The sequence below is a fragment of the Leucoraja erinacea genome, chromosome 30 (genome assembly GCF_028641065.1).
Source record: "Leucoraja erinacea ecotype New England chromosome 30, Leri_hhj_1, whole genome shotgun sequence".
Classification (NCBI taxonomy): Eukaryota; Metazoa; Chordata; class Chondrichthyes; order Rajiformes; family Rajidae; genus Leucoraja; species Leucoraja erinaceus.
In genome coordinates, this window is record NC_073406.1 from 12720505 (window position 1) to 12737604 (window position 17100).

The 17100-nt window shown below is 40.3% G+C and overlaps 1 protein-coding gene across 1 annotated transcript in view; it reads left to right on the forward strand.

The window, feature by feature from the left end:
• mtor (mechanistic target of rapamycin kinase) overlaps positions 1-17100 on the forward strand; it is a 181979-nt gene that overhangs the window by 111662 nt on the left and 53217 nt on the right. Inside the window, exon 31 of the mRNA XM_055659446.1 lies at positions 15794-15894. Coding sequence (XP_055515421.1) covers positions 15794-15894 — 101 coding nt within the window. The remainder of the gene's footprint in view (positions 1-15793; positions 15895-17100) is intronic.

Genomic DNA, 17100 nt, shown 5'->3' on the forward strand with positions numbered 1-17100 from the left:
GCATCTGCAATTTAAAAAAAAATTAACTGAGGTTTCAGTGTTATTTATGTGAGCTTTCACATAAAATGAGGGAACACTGAATTGAAAGCAACTGTTGGCTTACAAAGGGATTTGGTTTAAAGCTCAGTTAAAGAGAATAAGAATAATGAGTATATTTTGAAATTGGCAACATGCAACCAGTGATATCCCGCAGGGGTCTTTACTGGGACTACACGCTTCAACTGAATCTTAAAATAATTTGAATCTAGGTGCATTGAGCAGTACGTGAAATAAAGCACAAAATGTTGGAAGCACTCTGCTGGTCAGGCTGTGATGGCTGAGAGAAAAGAAGAGCTAATGTTTCAGGTTGACCTATCATAAGAATAACAAGTGATGGGTTTGTTGAGGACACTGGCACAGTCAATGGTGCACATGGAAGCTGACATTTACAAAGATACATTGATAGACTCATTCAGTAACATTTGGCAGATGGAATTCATTGTGGATAAACTTGAACTCTTTGAACCAGAGAAAAAATATACTGTAAATTGATCAAACCTGGCATCTGAGGATGAATGGAGATTAAGGGGTCCAATCAAAGAAGTCATTTAAAGCTGGTGGGACAGCTACAAAAAAGTAATTCAAGACATTGACGAAATGTCTATCTTCATCTGAAGTACAAATGCACATCGTAGTTGTCTGCACGTCTGATTAGATACCAACTAGAGTTAAATACCTCCTTGAGGAGGCCACCGAGGAAGCAAAGAGACACTTCAAGTTTAAGCTGGAGGATTAGATGGACGTTTGGCAACTGCGGCAGAGTAGCATGCCATTACTACTTATAAGAGGAAACCAAGCAGCTCACGTGAGAGTGATGGATCACTCCCAGATGAGTTCAATGCTTTATACGCTCACTGTCAAAGGGAAAATATCAGTGTACCTTTCCAAGTTCCCACAGCCCCCAGAGACAATGCCATCTCAGTCACCAAGGTCAATGTCGGAAGTAAACCTCAGAAATTCCTATTGTTGATATTGGCCGGGTCCTTAAAACCTGCGTGGGCCAACTGGCTGGAGTTTTTGCAGACAGCATCTTTTCACTACTGAGGCCCAAGGTCCTTTCTTGCTTTAAATAGACATCCTTATTACCCAATGCCCAAGAATAGCAAGGTGACCTCCCTAAATGACAACCTCCCTAGTGGCACTCACATCTGTGTGATGAAGTGCTTTGAGGGTTTGTTTATGATGCCTGTCCACTCCTGCCTTTGTAAGGACCTGTACCCACTACAATTCGCCTGCAGCCCCAACAGATCAACAGTTGATGCGATCTCACTGCCTCTCCATTCTGCATCAGACCACTTGGACAACAGGAACATGTATATCAGAAGGTCGTTCATCGGCAATAGCTTGCCATTCCACACCATCATCATCTTCGAAACTCTGGGTACTGGGTCTCTGCTCATCCCTATGCATTTTTATCCGCAATCAGTTGAATTGGCAACAACACTTCCTCCTTGATAACCACTGGCAGAGGACCACTTCAAGGCTGTTGTGTTCAGCCCCCTGTACTCTATTTACACCCATGACTGTGCCATTAGACTCAGCTCCAATGCCAACTTTAAATTCACCAACGATACCACCGTTGTTGAAATAATAATGGGGAACCGTGACTCAGAGTACAGAAGGGAGATTGATAATTTGATTGAATTGTGAAAGAAGAACAATTATTCTCAACATTAGCAAGACTAAGGAGCTGATTGTTGACTTTAGAAAGGGAAAGCCAAGCAGCCATGAACCTGTCTTCATCGACGGGATGGCGGTGGAGAAAGTCAACAACTTCAAATTCCAGGACGTGCCTGTCTCTGAACATTTTCCCAGCATATTGATGCAATCATAAAGAGAGCTCATTAACATCTCGAATTCCTTTGGAGATTGAAGGGATTCAGCATGTTGGTGCATACTCTACCGCACTTCTACAGGTGTATAGTAGAGACCATACTGATCGGTTACATCACAGCCTGGATTGTTAACTCGGACACCATGTAATGAAGGAGATTGCAAAATGTGGTGGACATTGCCCAGATCATCACAGGTATTGAACACCCCCCCCCCCCCATTATTAATGCTTCTCGAAAGGCAACTAATATCACCAAAGACCTACTCCCCCTTGGCCATGCTCTCATCTCACTGCTACCATCGGGAAGAAAGTGCAGGTTCCACAAAAGAATGACTTCCTGGTTCAGGAATTGCTTATTACCAGCATCCATCACCCTCACTGGACATCCCGACATTAGCAACAATCTACTTTGGGGTTTTTTTGTACCACAACGTTCATTTTTGCACTGTTATAGTCTGGTTACCTAGTTTTGCGGATTATTAATTTATTGTACTGTTGATTATTGGATATTTATTGTTCAGCTAATGCATTAATGGTCTCGTAAAACTGCAGCAAGTAAAACCTTTATTGTTTCATTTCTGGTGCATATGACAATTGAACATTTGACTCTCTAGAGAAGTGGTTCCCAACGTGGGGCATACGCCCCATTTGATTTTTAAGGGGGGCAATTTCCACCTAATGTTTTTTTTTCTTTTTTTTTTACAATTTTTTAGTAATTTCTTGCTCAGAACTTTAACTGTCTTTTGTTTATTTCATTTTTCTTTTTCATGGATGCCATGTTCTTTTGAAGCTTGTTTAAACCAAGGTATTGGCGTTTTAAGCTTCTTCAGCTGAAACGGAGTTCACTTTTTAAATGATAAGAATTATATATCACCACATGGGGGGGGGGGGGGGGGGGCATCAGGATTTTAGAGGTGATTAGGTGGGGCATGGCCAAAAAAAGGATTGGGAACCACTGCTCTAGAGTATCCCCAGCTCTTGGGGAGCATATATCGGGAGAGGTTTCAGTGCAGAATCAGCAGAACGATACTTGGAGTAATAGTGTTAAATTCTGAGCATGAATCTCGGTGTATTCCGTTGAATCTATACAATTAAATAATTATATAATTGTAGTTTGAGACGATTAAAGGGGAGAAGTTATTTCTTTAAATCCTAAAGTCAGTGCTGGTACTCTTCACAAAAATAAAAAAAAGCTTTGCTTACCCAAAATTACTGTTCTGCTGAGTTCAGGTGGAATATTCAATGCTGACGGATCATGCTGGTCTTCAGCGGGCTATTCTAGAGAGAGCATCCAGCCAGCTGCAGGATGTGGCTCAACACATTCCAGGCTTTCACACCAATGATGGAGACACAAAATGCTGGAGTAACTTCGCAGGATAGGCAGCATCTCTGGATAGAAGGAATTGGTGCCATTTGGGAGTCGTGACCCTTCTCCAGACCCTCTTCATTCACACCAATGCACATGAGGCTAGACAGCGGCCTTTCCAACCTTCCGATCTGCAGCTGTGTTTCGCAAATGGGTTTATGGGGCAGACTGAGTGGAGGGTCAATTGTATTTGATATTCATCACCTTGACTTTAAAGAATCTCAACCCAAAACCCCAATTTCCTTCTCTCCAGAAATGTTGCCTGTCCCACTGAGTTACTCCAGCATTTTGTGTCTACCTTGAATTTACACCTGGTATATCTGGCTTGTGTACCTTGAACCTGTTCATTCGAAATGAATTACCAATCTGGAGAGTGAAGTTAAGCACAGGCCGATGGCTTATTCCCCCCCCCCCCCTTAATTTTACTTAATTTAGGATGTGTTTGAAAGTAAATTTATTTACTGTTTTACTTAAATTCTTTAAAATCCTTTGAACTGCTTTCAAATGTTTGTGACCATCAGCGGCAATTAAAAGCACTTCAGAGGCATTTCAGTAGCTGGTCTGCTCCACCTTGCATCATAGATGTATATATGTATGTAGTTTGTCTGTTTACACTATTCTTATTGGCCAACGAGAGTTGTTTTTTAAATGTGCTATATAAATAAATGTGACTTGACTTGACTTGACTTGATAGATGTGGCTGCCAGACCTAAGACTTAAATGGACCCTCAGGGTGATCCAAAATAAATGAGGTCACTGCGCTTGAACAAGCATTATCTGGCTCATGTTTATCATGCTATTTTTACAGAGACAAATTTGGATCTGGTGTGTAGTGTACTTAAGATGTTTGGGGATCATAAGGAGAATTTAATCAGATTTTCTTCCAATGTTCTGACCGCAATCTGAATGCAGTAATTTACAGGTAAACCAAAAATTGCAAATGGTGGAAAATGTAAATAAAGGTAAAGATGACTTGAGATGCTCAGCAGGTCAGGCAGCACCTGTTGAGATGGTCAGCAACTCTTAACAATGGCATTTCAACTCTGATCGTGACCTGAAATGTTCAACTTGGTTTCTTTGTTCACAGATGTTGCCTGAGCTGCCGAATATTTAAAACGATTTGTGGTTTTGTTTTAATTATAGTAATGCCTGGCTCCGAGCCAGGTCCTTAGTTATGATCATGGGAGTGCGTGTTTGGGGACTGATTCTTGCTCGTATGTCTACACAATTATAGGAATATTTTCCAGAACACACCAGATTTTAGTAAATCTAATTTGTGGAAGTGTTAAGAAGAAAATGTACAAGGAGCTAATTAAGTGGTGACAGAGCAAATTGTCTAAACTGAAAACATTAATGTTTTAGAGTCATTGAGTCCAACTCGCCCACGCCAGCCAACATGTCCCATCTGGCTGCGTTTGGTCCATATCCTTCCAAAGCTGTCCTATCCATATACCTGTTTAATTGCCAAACTTGTCCTATCCATACACCTGTCTAAGTTATAATAGACTAGCTAATTTGCACAACCCACAATCACATAGAGAACCTTTTCTTTACATTAGGTCCTTTTTAATTGTTGCATCATTGGCATTGATCAGAATATTCCAACATTTGTATTTGTCCTTGATATCATGTTTTAAGAAGCATGGGCTTTACTGTGATTTGGTCATTCTTGCCGATATCACAAGTGCATTTCGGGCGTTAGAAACAACTTTTTTTCCAGTATTGAGGGTTATGAATACTAATTTTAATATATTTTTTTAAGTTATTCAGGGCAGCTTTATTAGTGGGGGTGTTGAAAGTTACCTGACATCATATAGGATGTTAGAGTATGTCTGCAATTTGACCATCACTTGTTTGCTTATGTAAGAAGTATTTTTCCAAACGTGTAGGCAATACATCCTTAATATTATTGTGATATTAATGTAATTTATATGAAAGCATTTGGTAATGTGCACATTGAACATGGTTTTTTAAATATCAGTAAACTCCTGACCTGTTTTCCCTCAGTTTTATTCCCTCAGTTTTTAACCCTATCATAACCACAAAGGAGGGGACCTAATGACTATAACCGTTTGAAACATATGGTTGTTTAAATTTTTACAAAACACTACGATTGTTTTTATTTTATAATACGTACCTGTACATGGTTACCATTCCTATGGTCCTCTCCTTCACATTAGCTTATGGAACTGCTTCCATCTGCATGGTATTCCCTTTCTAAATTTACAATGTATAATTGTCAAGTCTTTGTGAAACTAACTTGACTTTAACCTCCACTCTGTAACGTCAAGCATGTTTCCCACGTTATTGAATGTTATGGGTTTGGCCCTTAGTTCAAAGGGAAAACTAAATAATTTAAATTACTTGTTATTCTATTAATTACATTAATTATTCATCGTTTAAAATATCGACATTTAATTTTGTAAACACTGATGTTACTCTTTTCCTTTCATCTCTGTTTCCTGCCTGTTCATATGGATAGTGCTTTTTTTCCCACCCTATCTCCATTGCAGTGAAGGCCAAGATTCTATTTGCCTTTGCAATTACTTCCTTTACCTGCACACTGCCCTTATAGTTATTGAGTCACAGAGTGAGTGATACAGTGTGGAAAGAGGCCCTTTGGCCCAAATTGCCCACACCTGCCAACATTGTCCCAGCTACATTAGTCCCACCTGCCTGTGCTTGGTCCATATCCTTCCAAACCTGTCCTGTTCATGTATCTGTGGTTTGATTTTTAGTTTTTGGCATTTATTAGACCTCGAGGTAACAAGGCTAAAAGGGCAATATACTTTTGCAAGTGGAAAGAGAAAACTAATCTGTCCATTTTGGATTCACTAATGACACAGTCTGAGACCCAGAAGCAGATTGCTACATCCCATCACTGGGAAAGAATGGGATGGAAATTTCAATACAAGTACTTTACTCCAATGAAAAATGAACACGATAGTGCACTCTTAACACGAAACACATTCATAGTCATGACATGGCTTAATTTCATCGAAGGTTCATCTAAATTGTACCCATATTGGAATAGACTATTGCGAAGGGCGAGGAAGAAGTTAGAATTAAATTTTATTATTTTTTTTAAACTTTTTGGATTCACCAATATTGTTGCTTACATCTGTGAATGCTTGTGGGGATACCTGTGCTTGCAAACATTACAGTTCTCCATTCCTTGTAACACAATGTTGGCATATTTTCCAATTTAAATTGAGCCCAGTTAGATACTGTATTTATATCCCAGCCTAAAGATAGCACTCCCTTTTGAACAATCTGAAATAATTCCAGTCCTCTCCTTATGTCTTCTTTGTGAAACTGATTATTCTGCTCAGGAAAGACGCAAAATCTGAAGTTTGAAGAAAGGTCCCAACTCGAAACATCACCCATCCATGTTCTTCAGGATGCTGCCTGACCTGCTGAGTTACTCCAGCATTTTGTGTCTTTCCTTGGTAAACCAGCATCTGCTGTTCCTTGTTTCTACTGATAATTCTGCTCCGTTGTGGGCAGGTCAATGCCCCTGGGGAAAAAGTATCCGTATATTGATCCCTTGGACCCCCAGACAAAAAAAAACCCATACATCCCATCAGCTTGGTCTGAATTTAAACCCAGATTCCAGAGATGAAAGTGCAACGCTAAAGCACAGTGCAATCTGATCTTGATTTAAGTGGATTCCAGCAAATCTTTATGGAGAAGTAGCTCTTTGTATCTTGATGTGGAGGGTAATGGGTATCCGAGAGTCCGAGGCAGAATCTTTGCAGTATATAACGTGAGTCTTATTAGCACAGACGGCATGTGTTTGGTTGAACGCCAGAAGTGTTCATCATTTTGTTAAATCTTCTTGGCAGAAGGTTAGTTATTCACACTTTATTGCTCTGTTGCATCAGTGGAATTTGACATTCTTTCATACAATCATTCAATGAAACAATCCTTTTGGCTCGAATAACTACTGTTCACATATTTCTGACACATGATTTGTCTCAGCACAGGAAATCGTTTTTAAATCTTACTGGGTTCTTTACATTATTCATCTAAATAGACCTTGAGCTTGATGCGCTGTGCCCCTATTTTACAATGTACACCATTATGCTACTGTGCAAAGATGGACTTATTTGAAACACAAGGGAAATGTGGGTTCAGGACTTTATTATCACATTTTTAGACCTGGTTAAACTACTTATTAAGTAATAACTAGCTTGGGGGTCTGGTGTCCTGTGTTTCTAATGGATAGGTTCCAAGTTGAATGCCTGAGAAACACAGGATACTTTATGGATTTGGCTCCAAAAAAAATCACACACATTCTTTCCCCTCAATGTTTCATTTGTACACAATATCACACTGGATACATTCTGCTTTCCTCCGCAAAGGATATAAAATTGTTCCTAAAGTCTTGGAGGCAACTTTCATGATTACTGCAAACCAGAGATATCCCCAATTTGTCCTTGGACCTTTCCCCAGACTGTGTAATGTTAGAACTGTGGGGGTTCAGGAGAGGAAATGTCAGAAACCATGGATTGTTTCTCATTGGCCTCTGCGTGAACAAGACCATGTGTGGAATGGTGATGGAAAATTTGGATTGGGTTACAAGGACCTCCGTTGTTGAACAGCAGCTACTTGAAAATATATTCCTATGAATCTACATGCACAGAAAAACACCAATCATATACTGGGTAACAACTAGATCATAGTAAGGTGGAAGATACCAACAGTCCTTGAGGTTCCATAACAACTACAGTGACCCAACCCACAGAATCAAGGCAGAGATATGAGCAACTGCAGATGCTGGAATACTAAATACCGCAGAAGGATCAATGCCTTCAGTACATTAATTGTGTTGTGTGTTAATTTCAGAAATTAATTGTGCTGCTACATCATTGTGAATTTAAGGATCTAATCAACAAAATTATGTTGTTCCAGCTGAATTACCTGAATAAGCAAAATGATTTTTGGTTTATGATTGCACTCTGTTACCATTTAAATTTAAAACCTTGATCTGGCTTTTAGGATACTTTATGTATAATCACTCTCATTACAAAAATAATCGGGGCCGTCAGATAACTGCAGTTGCAAATTAACACGTTCATTGTTTGTGTTAAGAGAATAAACATATTTTTTGTTGCAATAAATGAAGTGGCCCAAAGCACCTCTGGCACAAGCAAGTCCTCCATAGGGAAATGAAGGTCAACGTAAGGGCTTAGAGATGAGGGAGGCATTTGAGGAAAAAGAGAAGTGAGAGGCAATGAGGAGAGAGGGTTGGTGAGGGTGAAAGAGGAGGAAGTTCAGATATAGTTTGCAGGAGTTGCACAAATGTTTGTTTTCCCCGTTGAAGGTTGATGCTTTGTTTAATTAGAAAAGTATTGAGCCGAAACGTCACCTTTCCATGTTTTCCAGCGATGCTGCCTTACCTCTGCTGAGTTACTCCAGCACTTTGTGTTGTTTGAGTTAGTTGATTGCCTACGTTCCAGTCATTGGTTTGGCGCAGCGCCAGGACTTCTCTGAGCATCGAGGTGTGAGACAAGCCGCCGTTCCCATCTGTCCATCTCATTGCAAATAGCTGTACCTGAAATACAAATGTATGCCTAGGCTCTCTGCTTCTCTCCATCCACAGCATCCACAATCTCCCACCAGGGGATCTTGCTCTTCTCCCCTCTTACCATGCATTACCTTGCACAAAGAAAAAATATTCTTAAGCTACACCCATTGCTAAATAAGTACAGTGATGAATTGTGCTTAACTCTTAACCATTTGGCTGCATAAATAGAAGGACTCCGAAGGGAATAGACAATGAGCGTGTAAGCTGCTAACCGTACACCCATACGGTACCGATAGTTCAGTTCAGATTAGTTTATTGTCACGTGTGCCGAGGTACAGTGAAAAGCTTTTGTTGCTTGCTAACAAGTCAGCGGAAAGACAATACATGATTCCAATCGAGCCATTCACAGTGTACCGATACATGATAAGGGAATAAGGTTTGGTGCAAGGTAAAGCCAGTGATGTCCGATCAAAGATAGTCCGAGGGTCACCAGTGATAGAAATCACCGTTGTTGTAATTTTAGCATTGAATAGTATTTAACTTGAAGGCTTCCGATATTCAGATAACTGACAATTTTTATTTCACCAGGCAATATATAATAATGTAACAATTTCTTGTTTGTGTAGGAAATGTCTTTGGTGTGTGTTTATTTTATTTTTTGCAAAGGGTGAGGGTGGTGGAATTCCAACATCCAGTAAGATTAAAATGTCCCTTAAAAATGTTATTTTGGGTAGGCTCATTTGGCAGTGTATTATATCAAATATAAACCTACACAAAAGGGAATTGTGTGATGTAAATAGCCACTTTGATTTATGGACTGTTCGTTAATATATTTTGAACTTTCAAAATTAGCCTTTGGTTATTTCGAATGGTTCCACTGTAGTCGAATCTTGATGAATAAACATGGTAACTGAGTACCTTTTGAGAGACTGTATCCCTTTTATTGAGTGGCAGTTCATTGGCAGTTCAAAGCTGTCAGAATAAAATTTTCGCTCTATAACTTAAAACGTGCACTACTTTGAATAGCATTACACAGAAGCCCAATTTTATATTTCAGGGCTCCATTTATGGAATTATGTGAACCGATTTGTGTTCCACTACTTTCATCTTCTATTTGTTGGAATTAATCCTGCAATATTATTCTCCTTGAAAGATTGTAAATTGCAGGACCAGAGCCAGCTGCCAATTTTAAACCAGCTTCCCAACCCAGAGTTAAGTTTACAGCTTTGGGATTAGTCCCAAGTACCCAGTTATTAATAGGAACAGAAATAGGAATATGCGATTGAGACAGCTCTACCATGCATTCATGAGATCATGGCTGGCTTTTTCATCAATCTTACTTTCCCAGTTTAGTTTAGTTTAGTTTAGAGATGCAATGCGGAAACAGGCCATTTGGCCCACCGAAACCGTGCCGACCGGCGATCACTGTTTACACAAGCACACTAGGGACAATTTACAATTTTTACCGAAGCCAAAAAAAACCTACAAACCTGTATGTCGTTGGAGTGTGGAAGGAAAAAGGAGATCCCGGAGAAAACCCAATTCAGGTCACGGGGAGAACGCACAAACTACAGACAGCAGCCATAGTTGGGATCGAACCCGGATCTCAGGCACCATAAGGCAACAACTCTACCGCTGTGCCACTGTGCGGCCCAAAAATCTTCAAATATCGTTTGATTTTCTTTGTGTCCAGTACTCGGGACTTTTAAGTGAAGTTGTTTTAATTGAAAAATACATGAGTGAAGTGAGTGTGCTTTATAAGCAGAATGGCTTTGGAATTGCTTTGTTCTAAGCTCAAAGGGAAATGAAAACACAATTAACCATGCAAAATTAATACTCTTTTGTTGCAATATCCAATTTATTTTAGAAAGCAATTATTGGTGCAAAGGCTCAGAGAAGAGAAGAGCAAACAGTAACTGATGTTCACCCTTGCTTGACATCCCCACTTAGAAGCTGCTTCTTTGATGGTTGTATCTTTGAACTGCAATTCTCTGAAATTATTGTGCATTACCGAGAAAAAAGATTAAAACATCTATTTAAATGTAACGGTTACTTTGCACAAAAATAATTTAATGGGCCATACCTCTCAGGAAAAATATTGTATACGTAGCATATTATTTATTGAAAATTAAAACATTTCTGTGGAGTATACAGATGCAATTTGTTGCTTCGCTTTCCATTTTGTGAATTGTGGAAAATTAATGAAATTGTTTAAAAATCAGCTCGAAACCAGTCAATAAATTGAACGAAAAATTATGCAAAAAAAATGTACAAAATTCAATTTACTGCACACCAAGTTTAGTTTACTTTAGTTTAGTTTAGTTTAGTTTAGAGATACAGCGCCGATACAGGCCCTTCGGCCCACCGAGTCCGCACCGACCAGCGATCCCCGCACATTAATTTTATCCGGCACACACTAGGGACAATTTACACTTGTACCAAGCCAAATTACCTATAAACCTGTACGTTTTTGGAGTGTGGGAGGAAACCGTAGATCTCGGAAAAAACCTACGGGGTCACGGGGAGAACATACAAACTCCATACAGCATAATGCAGGGGAACAGAGGGATCTGGGAATAACTGTGCACAGTTCCCTGAAAGTGGAATCTCATGTAGATAGGGTGGTAAAGAAAGCTTTTGGTGTGCTTGCCTTTATAAATCAGAGCATTGAGTATAGAAGTTGGGATGTAATGTTAAAATTGTACAAGGCATTGGTGAGGCCATTTCTGAAGTATGGTGTACAATTTTGGTCGCCTAATTATAGGAAGGATGTCAACAAAATAGAGAGAGTACAGAGAAGATTTACTAGAATGTTGCCTGGGTTTCAGCAACTAAGTTACAGAGAAAGGTTGAACAAGTTAGGGCTTTATTCTTTGGAGCGCAGAAGGTTAAGGGGGGACGATAGAGGTCTTTAAAATGATGAGAGGGATAGACAGAGTTGACATGGATAAGCTTTTCCCACTGAGAGTAGGGAAGATTCAAATAAGGGGACATGACTTGAGAATTAAGGGACAGAAGTTTAGGGGTAACATGAGGGGTAACTTCTTTACTCAGAGTGGTGGCTGTGTGGAATGAGCTTCCAGTGAAGGTGGTGGAGGCAGGTTCGTTTTTATCATTGAAAAATAAATTGGATAGTTATATGGACGGGAAAGGAATGGAGGGTTATGGTCTGAGCGCAGGTATATGGGATTAGGGGAGAATACGTGTTCGGCATGGACTAGAAGGGTCGAGATGGCCTGTTTCCGTGCTGTAATTGTTATATGGTTATATGGTTATACAGACAGCACCCGTAGTCGGGGTTGAACCCGGGTCTCTGTCCCCTTGTATGCAGCTTTGTTAATAGCCTTGTTTGCTACCGGCAATATGTGGAAAGTTTTTAGTTAGTTAAACGACATCATGCTAACTTAAGGGTCTTTGTTTGCTATGGCTCTGACCCATAAGACGTTCCCCTTCAACAAAAAGCATTCTTAGGATTCAAAGGAACGATATATAATCATGATTGTAGTCGTAAGCACTCGACGTGCAGGAATGCTGTGACTTTTTGATTATTTGAAATTTGTAGTTTATTTTTGATTTAAGTTAAGTTGGCAAGTGGTGATTTAAAAAATATTCTTTTGAAGTGGAGAATTGAAGGAGAGAATTCCAGAATGATCAGCTATGGGCATGTTTTCAAGTTTTGTGGAAAATGACAAAATAGCAAATAAAATCTGCAAAGTGCAAGATCTCCTTGTTATAAGAATTGAATTGACTTTGGTATTGTCACAGACTTTTGTCTTGTGTATAGAATACAACATCAACTCTGTGCAGTAAACAAAATACATGGATCAATGGATCAAGTTATAATTACATTTCCAATGCACGAGAAATCCACAAATCCTGCTTAAAGCAAACATTGAATTTGCCAGGATCCTGCTATTTTGGATAATTGTGATGTATTGGGAAATGTAGTTTTCTGCCACTGTCTGCCAAACTTTCCTGTTACTTTGAAGATAGACACAAAATGCTGAAGAATCCCAGCGGGACAGGCAGCATTTCTGGATGGAAGGAATGGGTGACATTTCGGGTTGAGACCCTTCTTCAGACTGGCGTTTACTGTTATCTGCCTGTTACTTTATTTTGGTTCCTCTCTGCTGTCACTTTGTACCATTTAGATTTTAATGCCTTGAAGCCTGAAAGTCATATGACGTTCTCCAATGCACATATGGGCAAAATATTTACTTTGGATTGTCAGCGATGCAATTCCATTCAGAAGCACACACTCATTTCATTCCTGTCCTCCTTTTCCCACACAAGTGATCTTGTGATCCTCTTTCTGAGTTGCATGCCTCTCAGTCTGTTTCCAGTGCTCAGGACTATTTCCTCTAAGGCTGCCACATATGGAAAAACATTGCATCAGTTTCAAGAAGTGCACGCTTTGGCAACTGCTGGACCTCATGTCAACGAGACTTCATTAAAGGCCATTGATTCTGCTGTCCGTAGAGTTGACGAACATGCTTTCTGTTTCACAGTAGAGTAGAACCATGATAAACGTGCTTTATGGAGGAAGTGGATGTCTAGAAACTGCATACAAATATGTGTAGTCTTGTAAATTCTGCACAGGACATGGCATGTGTGCAAGTTATAATCAAACATAAGTTAATCAGCAACATAGCTTTAAAAATGTTTTATCTCTAAAAAAACTGGTAAGATTTTGGATTTTCTATGTATTCAATAAATCATTAAAATAAAAATTCAAGAAGTGGAAATGAGATTGAGACAAAACTGTGATACGACAATGTGTTTATGACCGGTGCATATTTTTTATTCGTGGTATGTCATTGGTCATTCACATTGTTAAATGTTTTTAAGCAAGTTTTGTTTTGCAGTGAGGCTAAGTGTAATTTTTTTGGCAGCATTGAATCTTAGCTGGTTGCACTCATTCCTCACTTAAAGTATTCTTCTCTCAGGAGCTCAAAGCTGAAGTCATTTTCTTTCCACCAGTGTTGTGCCCTCTGTAGTAGGGACAATACAAATTCCACCCTGTTCAAGCCCGTTGCACTATGGATTACATCCAGTCAATATAAATACATTTCAAATCTCCCACTAATACTATAGCTGATGCGAGCTTCTGACGCATCTTCTCTCTAATTCCCACTGCCTAAAGTGTGGGGGGTGTCTAACGCAGCCTCATCAAAGTGATCATGCCATTCTTGATTCTGTTTTACACATATATCCTCACTAGGCCATACCACAAGAATATCCTCTGGAAGCATTGTTGTTATGTCCTCCCTCGGCGACACACCTCCCCCTCCTCCCTTATTCTTGCTTTCATCACCCGTGCCAAGATGGGGTGACACAGTGGCGTAGTGGTAGAATTGCTGCCTTACAGCGCCAGAGACCTGTGTTTGATCATGACTACAGGTGATGTCTGTACGGAGTTTGTATGTTCTCCTATGTGACCGCATGGGTTTTCTCGGGTTGCTCCAGTTGCCTCCCACACTCTAAAGACGTGCAGGTTTGTAGGTTAATTGACTTGTGTAAATTGACCCAAGTGTGTAGGATAGAACTAGTGTATGGGTGATCGCTGGTCGGAGCGGGCTCATGGGACAAAGGGCCTATTTCCACGCTGTATCTCTAACACCAAACCAAATCCAAAGATCTGTGTTTAATCTGATTAGGTTTTTGATCAAAAATGTTACCAGACTATCCAGATGCCTACATGTGGTAGTACAATGTGTCACAGGTGCTGGCAGTCACAAGGTTACTAAGCCACTTATGTTTGATTCCTTTTGATGTGTAAAATTAAAAAGATTGCTGTTTATTTTTACGGTTTGTAGAGATTTGCATAATGCTCTCACACAGCAGCCATCTGTTTACAGAATCAAAAAGGTATCCTGGAACTAATCATGAGTGGTGCCAAACCTAAACTAGTGGCAGGTTTAATTTATACTTGATGCCATCAGAGTTGGGCCACGGCGCTGGTTTTGCACTGAACCTTTCAATCCTTGTCAAGAGTACATTATTATTTAGTGTTTTCTACTAAATTGAGAATACAAGTTGTGCTTTGTTCTCCATTTTCAAGGTAAATAATGGGTCATTCAAAGGGTTATTTTGAATCAGATATTCCAGAGCGAATTGACGTGGGTTAAAGCATTGTGCTGGTGGGTTTCTAATAATCTCAAGCCATAGTGGGAAAGGGATTGAGGCAAGTACAAGTAAAGTTATTGCGGCTAACTGCAAAATCTGGAACACCATAAAAGTAAAATCTGTTTTTGCACGGATGTGTAATTTAGAATTAGGTTTAGGTATTATTGTCACATGTACCGAGATATCAGTGAAAAGCTTTGTTTTGCATGTTTTCTAAACCGATCAGATACACCATACATTGATGGTGCTTTCTTGGCCTTTGGCTGGTCCAAGACAAGTTGCGGGCGATATTTACTCCGAGGAACTTCAGCCATCTCTACTTTGGCATCGTCAATGTATACTGGGGTATGTGTACCGCTACACTTCCTGATCACAGTCTGTAAGGCAGCAACTCTACCGCTGTGCCACTGTGCCGCCCCTGCCCTCTGTAACCTGCTCTCTGCAGCAGTAAATTTCCCTCCTTTTCACTCCCGCTGATTCTCTTGCCAACGGCCCACACAAGGGTAAAATACAGTTGCCAATTAACGTTTCAGATTGTCTTTGGTAAATGGGAGGAAACTGGAGGACCCAGGGGAAACCTATGCATTCAGGCAGAATATGCCAATTCCACTGGAACTGTGTGACTGCAACGCTATCTGCTGTGCCACAGTGCAACCCACTTTTCACTCTCCAGTCATCCTGAGGCAATCATTAATACAACTCATTCTAAAGAATGTAAGTGCAGTGTGCCCCTGGGTACACCTCGAGTCGCTGTGTCAACGGTCTTAGGCGAGGAAGTAAAATATACACAACCTTATCCAATGTGCCACTCGAATACATTCCAGTTTATTTTAAAATATATGCGCGCAAGATAAATGGGACATTCAGCTGCCTAAACTTGTTCTGCCTGTTGTTTCAGGGGACAGCTTCATCAGCAGTGCTGTGAAAAATGGACCATGGTCTGTGAAGACACACAAGCAAAAATGGCAAGAATGGCAGCTGCAGCTGCTTGGGGACTAGGTATGTGTTAATGCTGAGCTCCGCGGGGGCAGTATCTTAGCGAGCATTGTTATCTCCATTCTTTAACAGAATCCCCTTTATTAAAGATGATCTAGGGCTGTATACAGCTTTAGGGCTTCCGCATTCAAATGATTTTTCTGAACACCACAGATTTGAATACTGAGCTGGTGAAGTTAAGCCAATGTGCTGTGTTAAAATCAGTGGACTAGCATCTTTTAAAACTCTTAATTCCCGGGCGGCAAGGTGGCGCAGCGGTAGAGTTGCTGCCTATCAGAGCCAGAGACCTGGGATCGATCCTGCCTATAGTTGCTTGTCTGTACGGAGTTTGAACATGCGCCCCTTGACCAGTGTGGGTTTTCTCCGGGATCTCCGGTTTCCTCCTACACTCCTTTAGTCCACAGGTTTTCAGACTAATTAACTTGATATAATTGTAAATTGGCCCTAGTGTGTGTAGGTTAGTGTAAGTGTGCGGGGGTCGCTGGTTGGCGCAGACTCGATGTTGCCTTCTATGTTAAAGTTAGTTGTTTTTTTTAACAATAAGGCAGAATTGACATATTCAGTAGCAGAATACAATTTGTAGACACTTCCAAGCATTGTTGAACCGGCAATAATAGTAGAGAATGGCATCATTTGATTTTCTCCATCACTGTGGTGAGTTCTTGACCTTGGCTATGCTGCAGTAGGAAGTGGGAAGGGAGAAGTGAAGTTGTATCCGGGCCACTGTGACACAGCAGGTAGCAGTAACTCCAACAAGGACTGCGATTCATTTAGTCGCCTCTTGTTTTGGCCACCGTGGGTGGTTTGAAGAGGAGCAAGAATGAGAACTGTGTGGTATTGGATGAGGAAAGGAAGGATGTGACACCCTCAATAAAGAATTTGCTCATGGCTTTCGTTTCATTGTAAAAATACCTCTTGGTTTGATTATTCTTTTCATTTATGCAGAGCCCAGATTGATGGCTGAGGAGAGAGCATCAGGAACTGTCAGATCATGTCATTGGCACTGGAGAAAACTGGCTAATTTTCAGAAACCAGATTGTTCAGTCAGTTAATACTCAGAAATCTGAGTAATACAAGTCCAGCTTTGTGAAATCTCACAATTAAAAAAATCTTTATTTTTGCTACTGTTTCAGCAAGGCTATGTGCATAGCAAGCTTTTTTTTTAATACAGGAAGTGGTAGATGCCTGGAACGCACAGCCAGGGGTGTT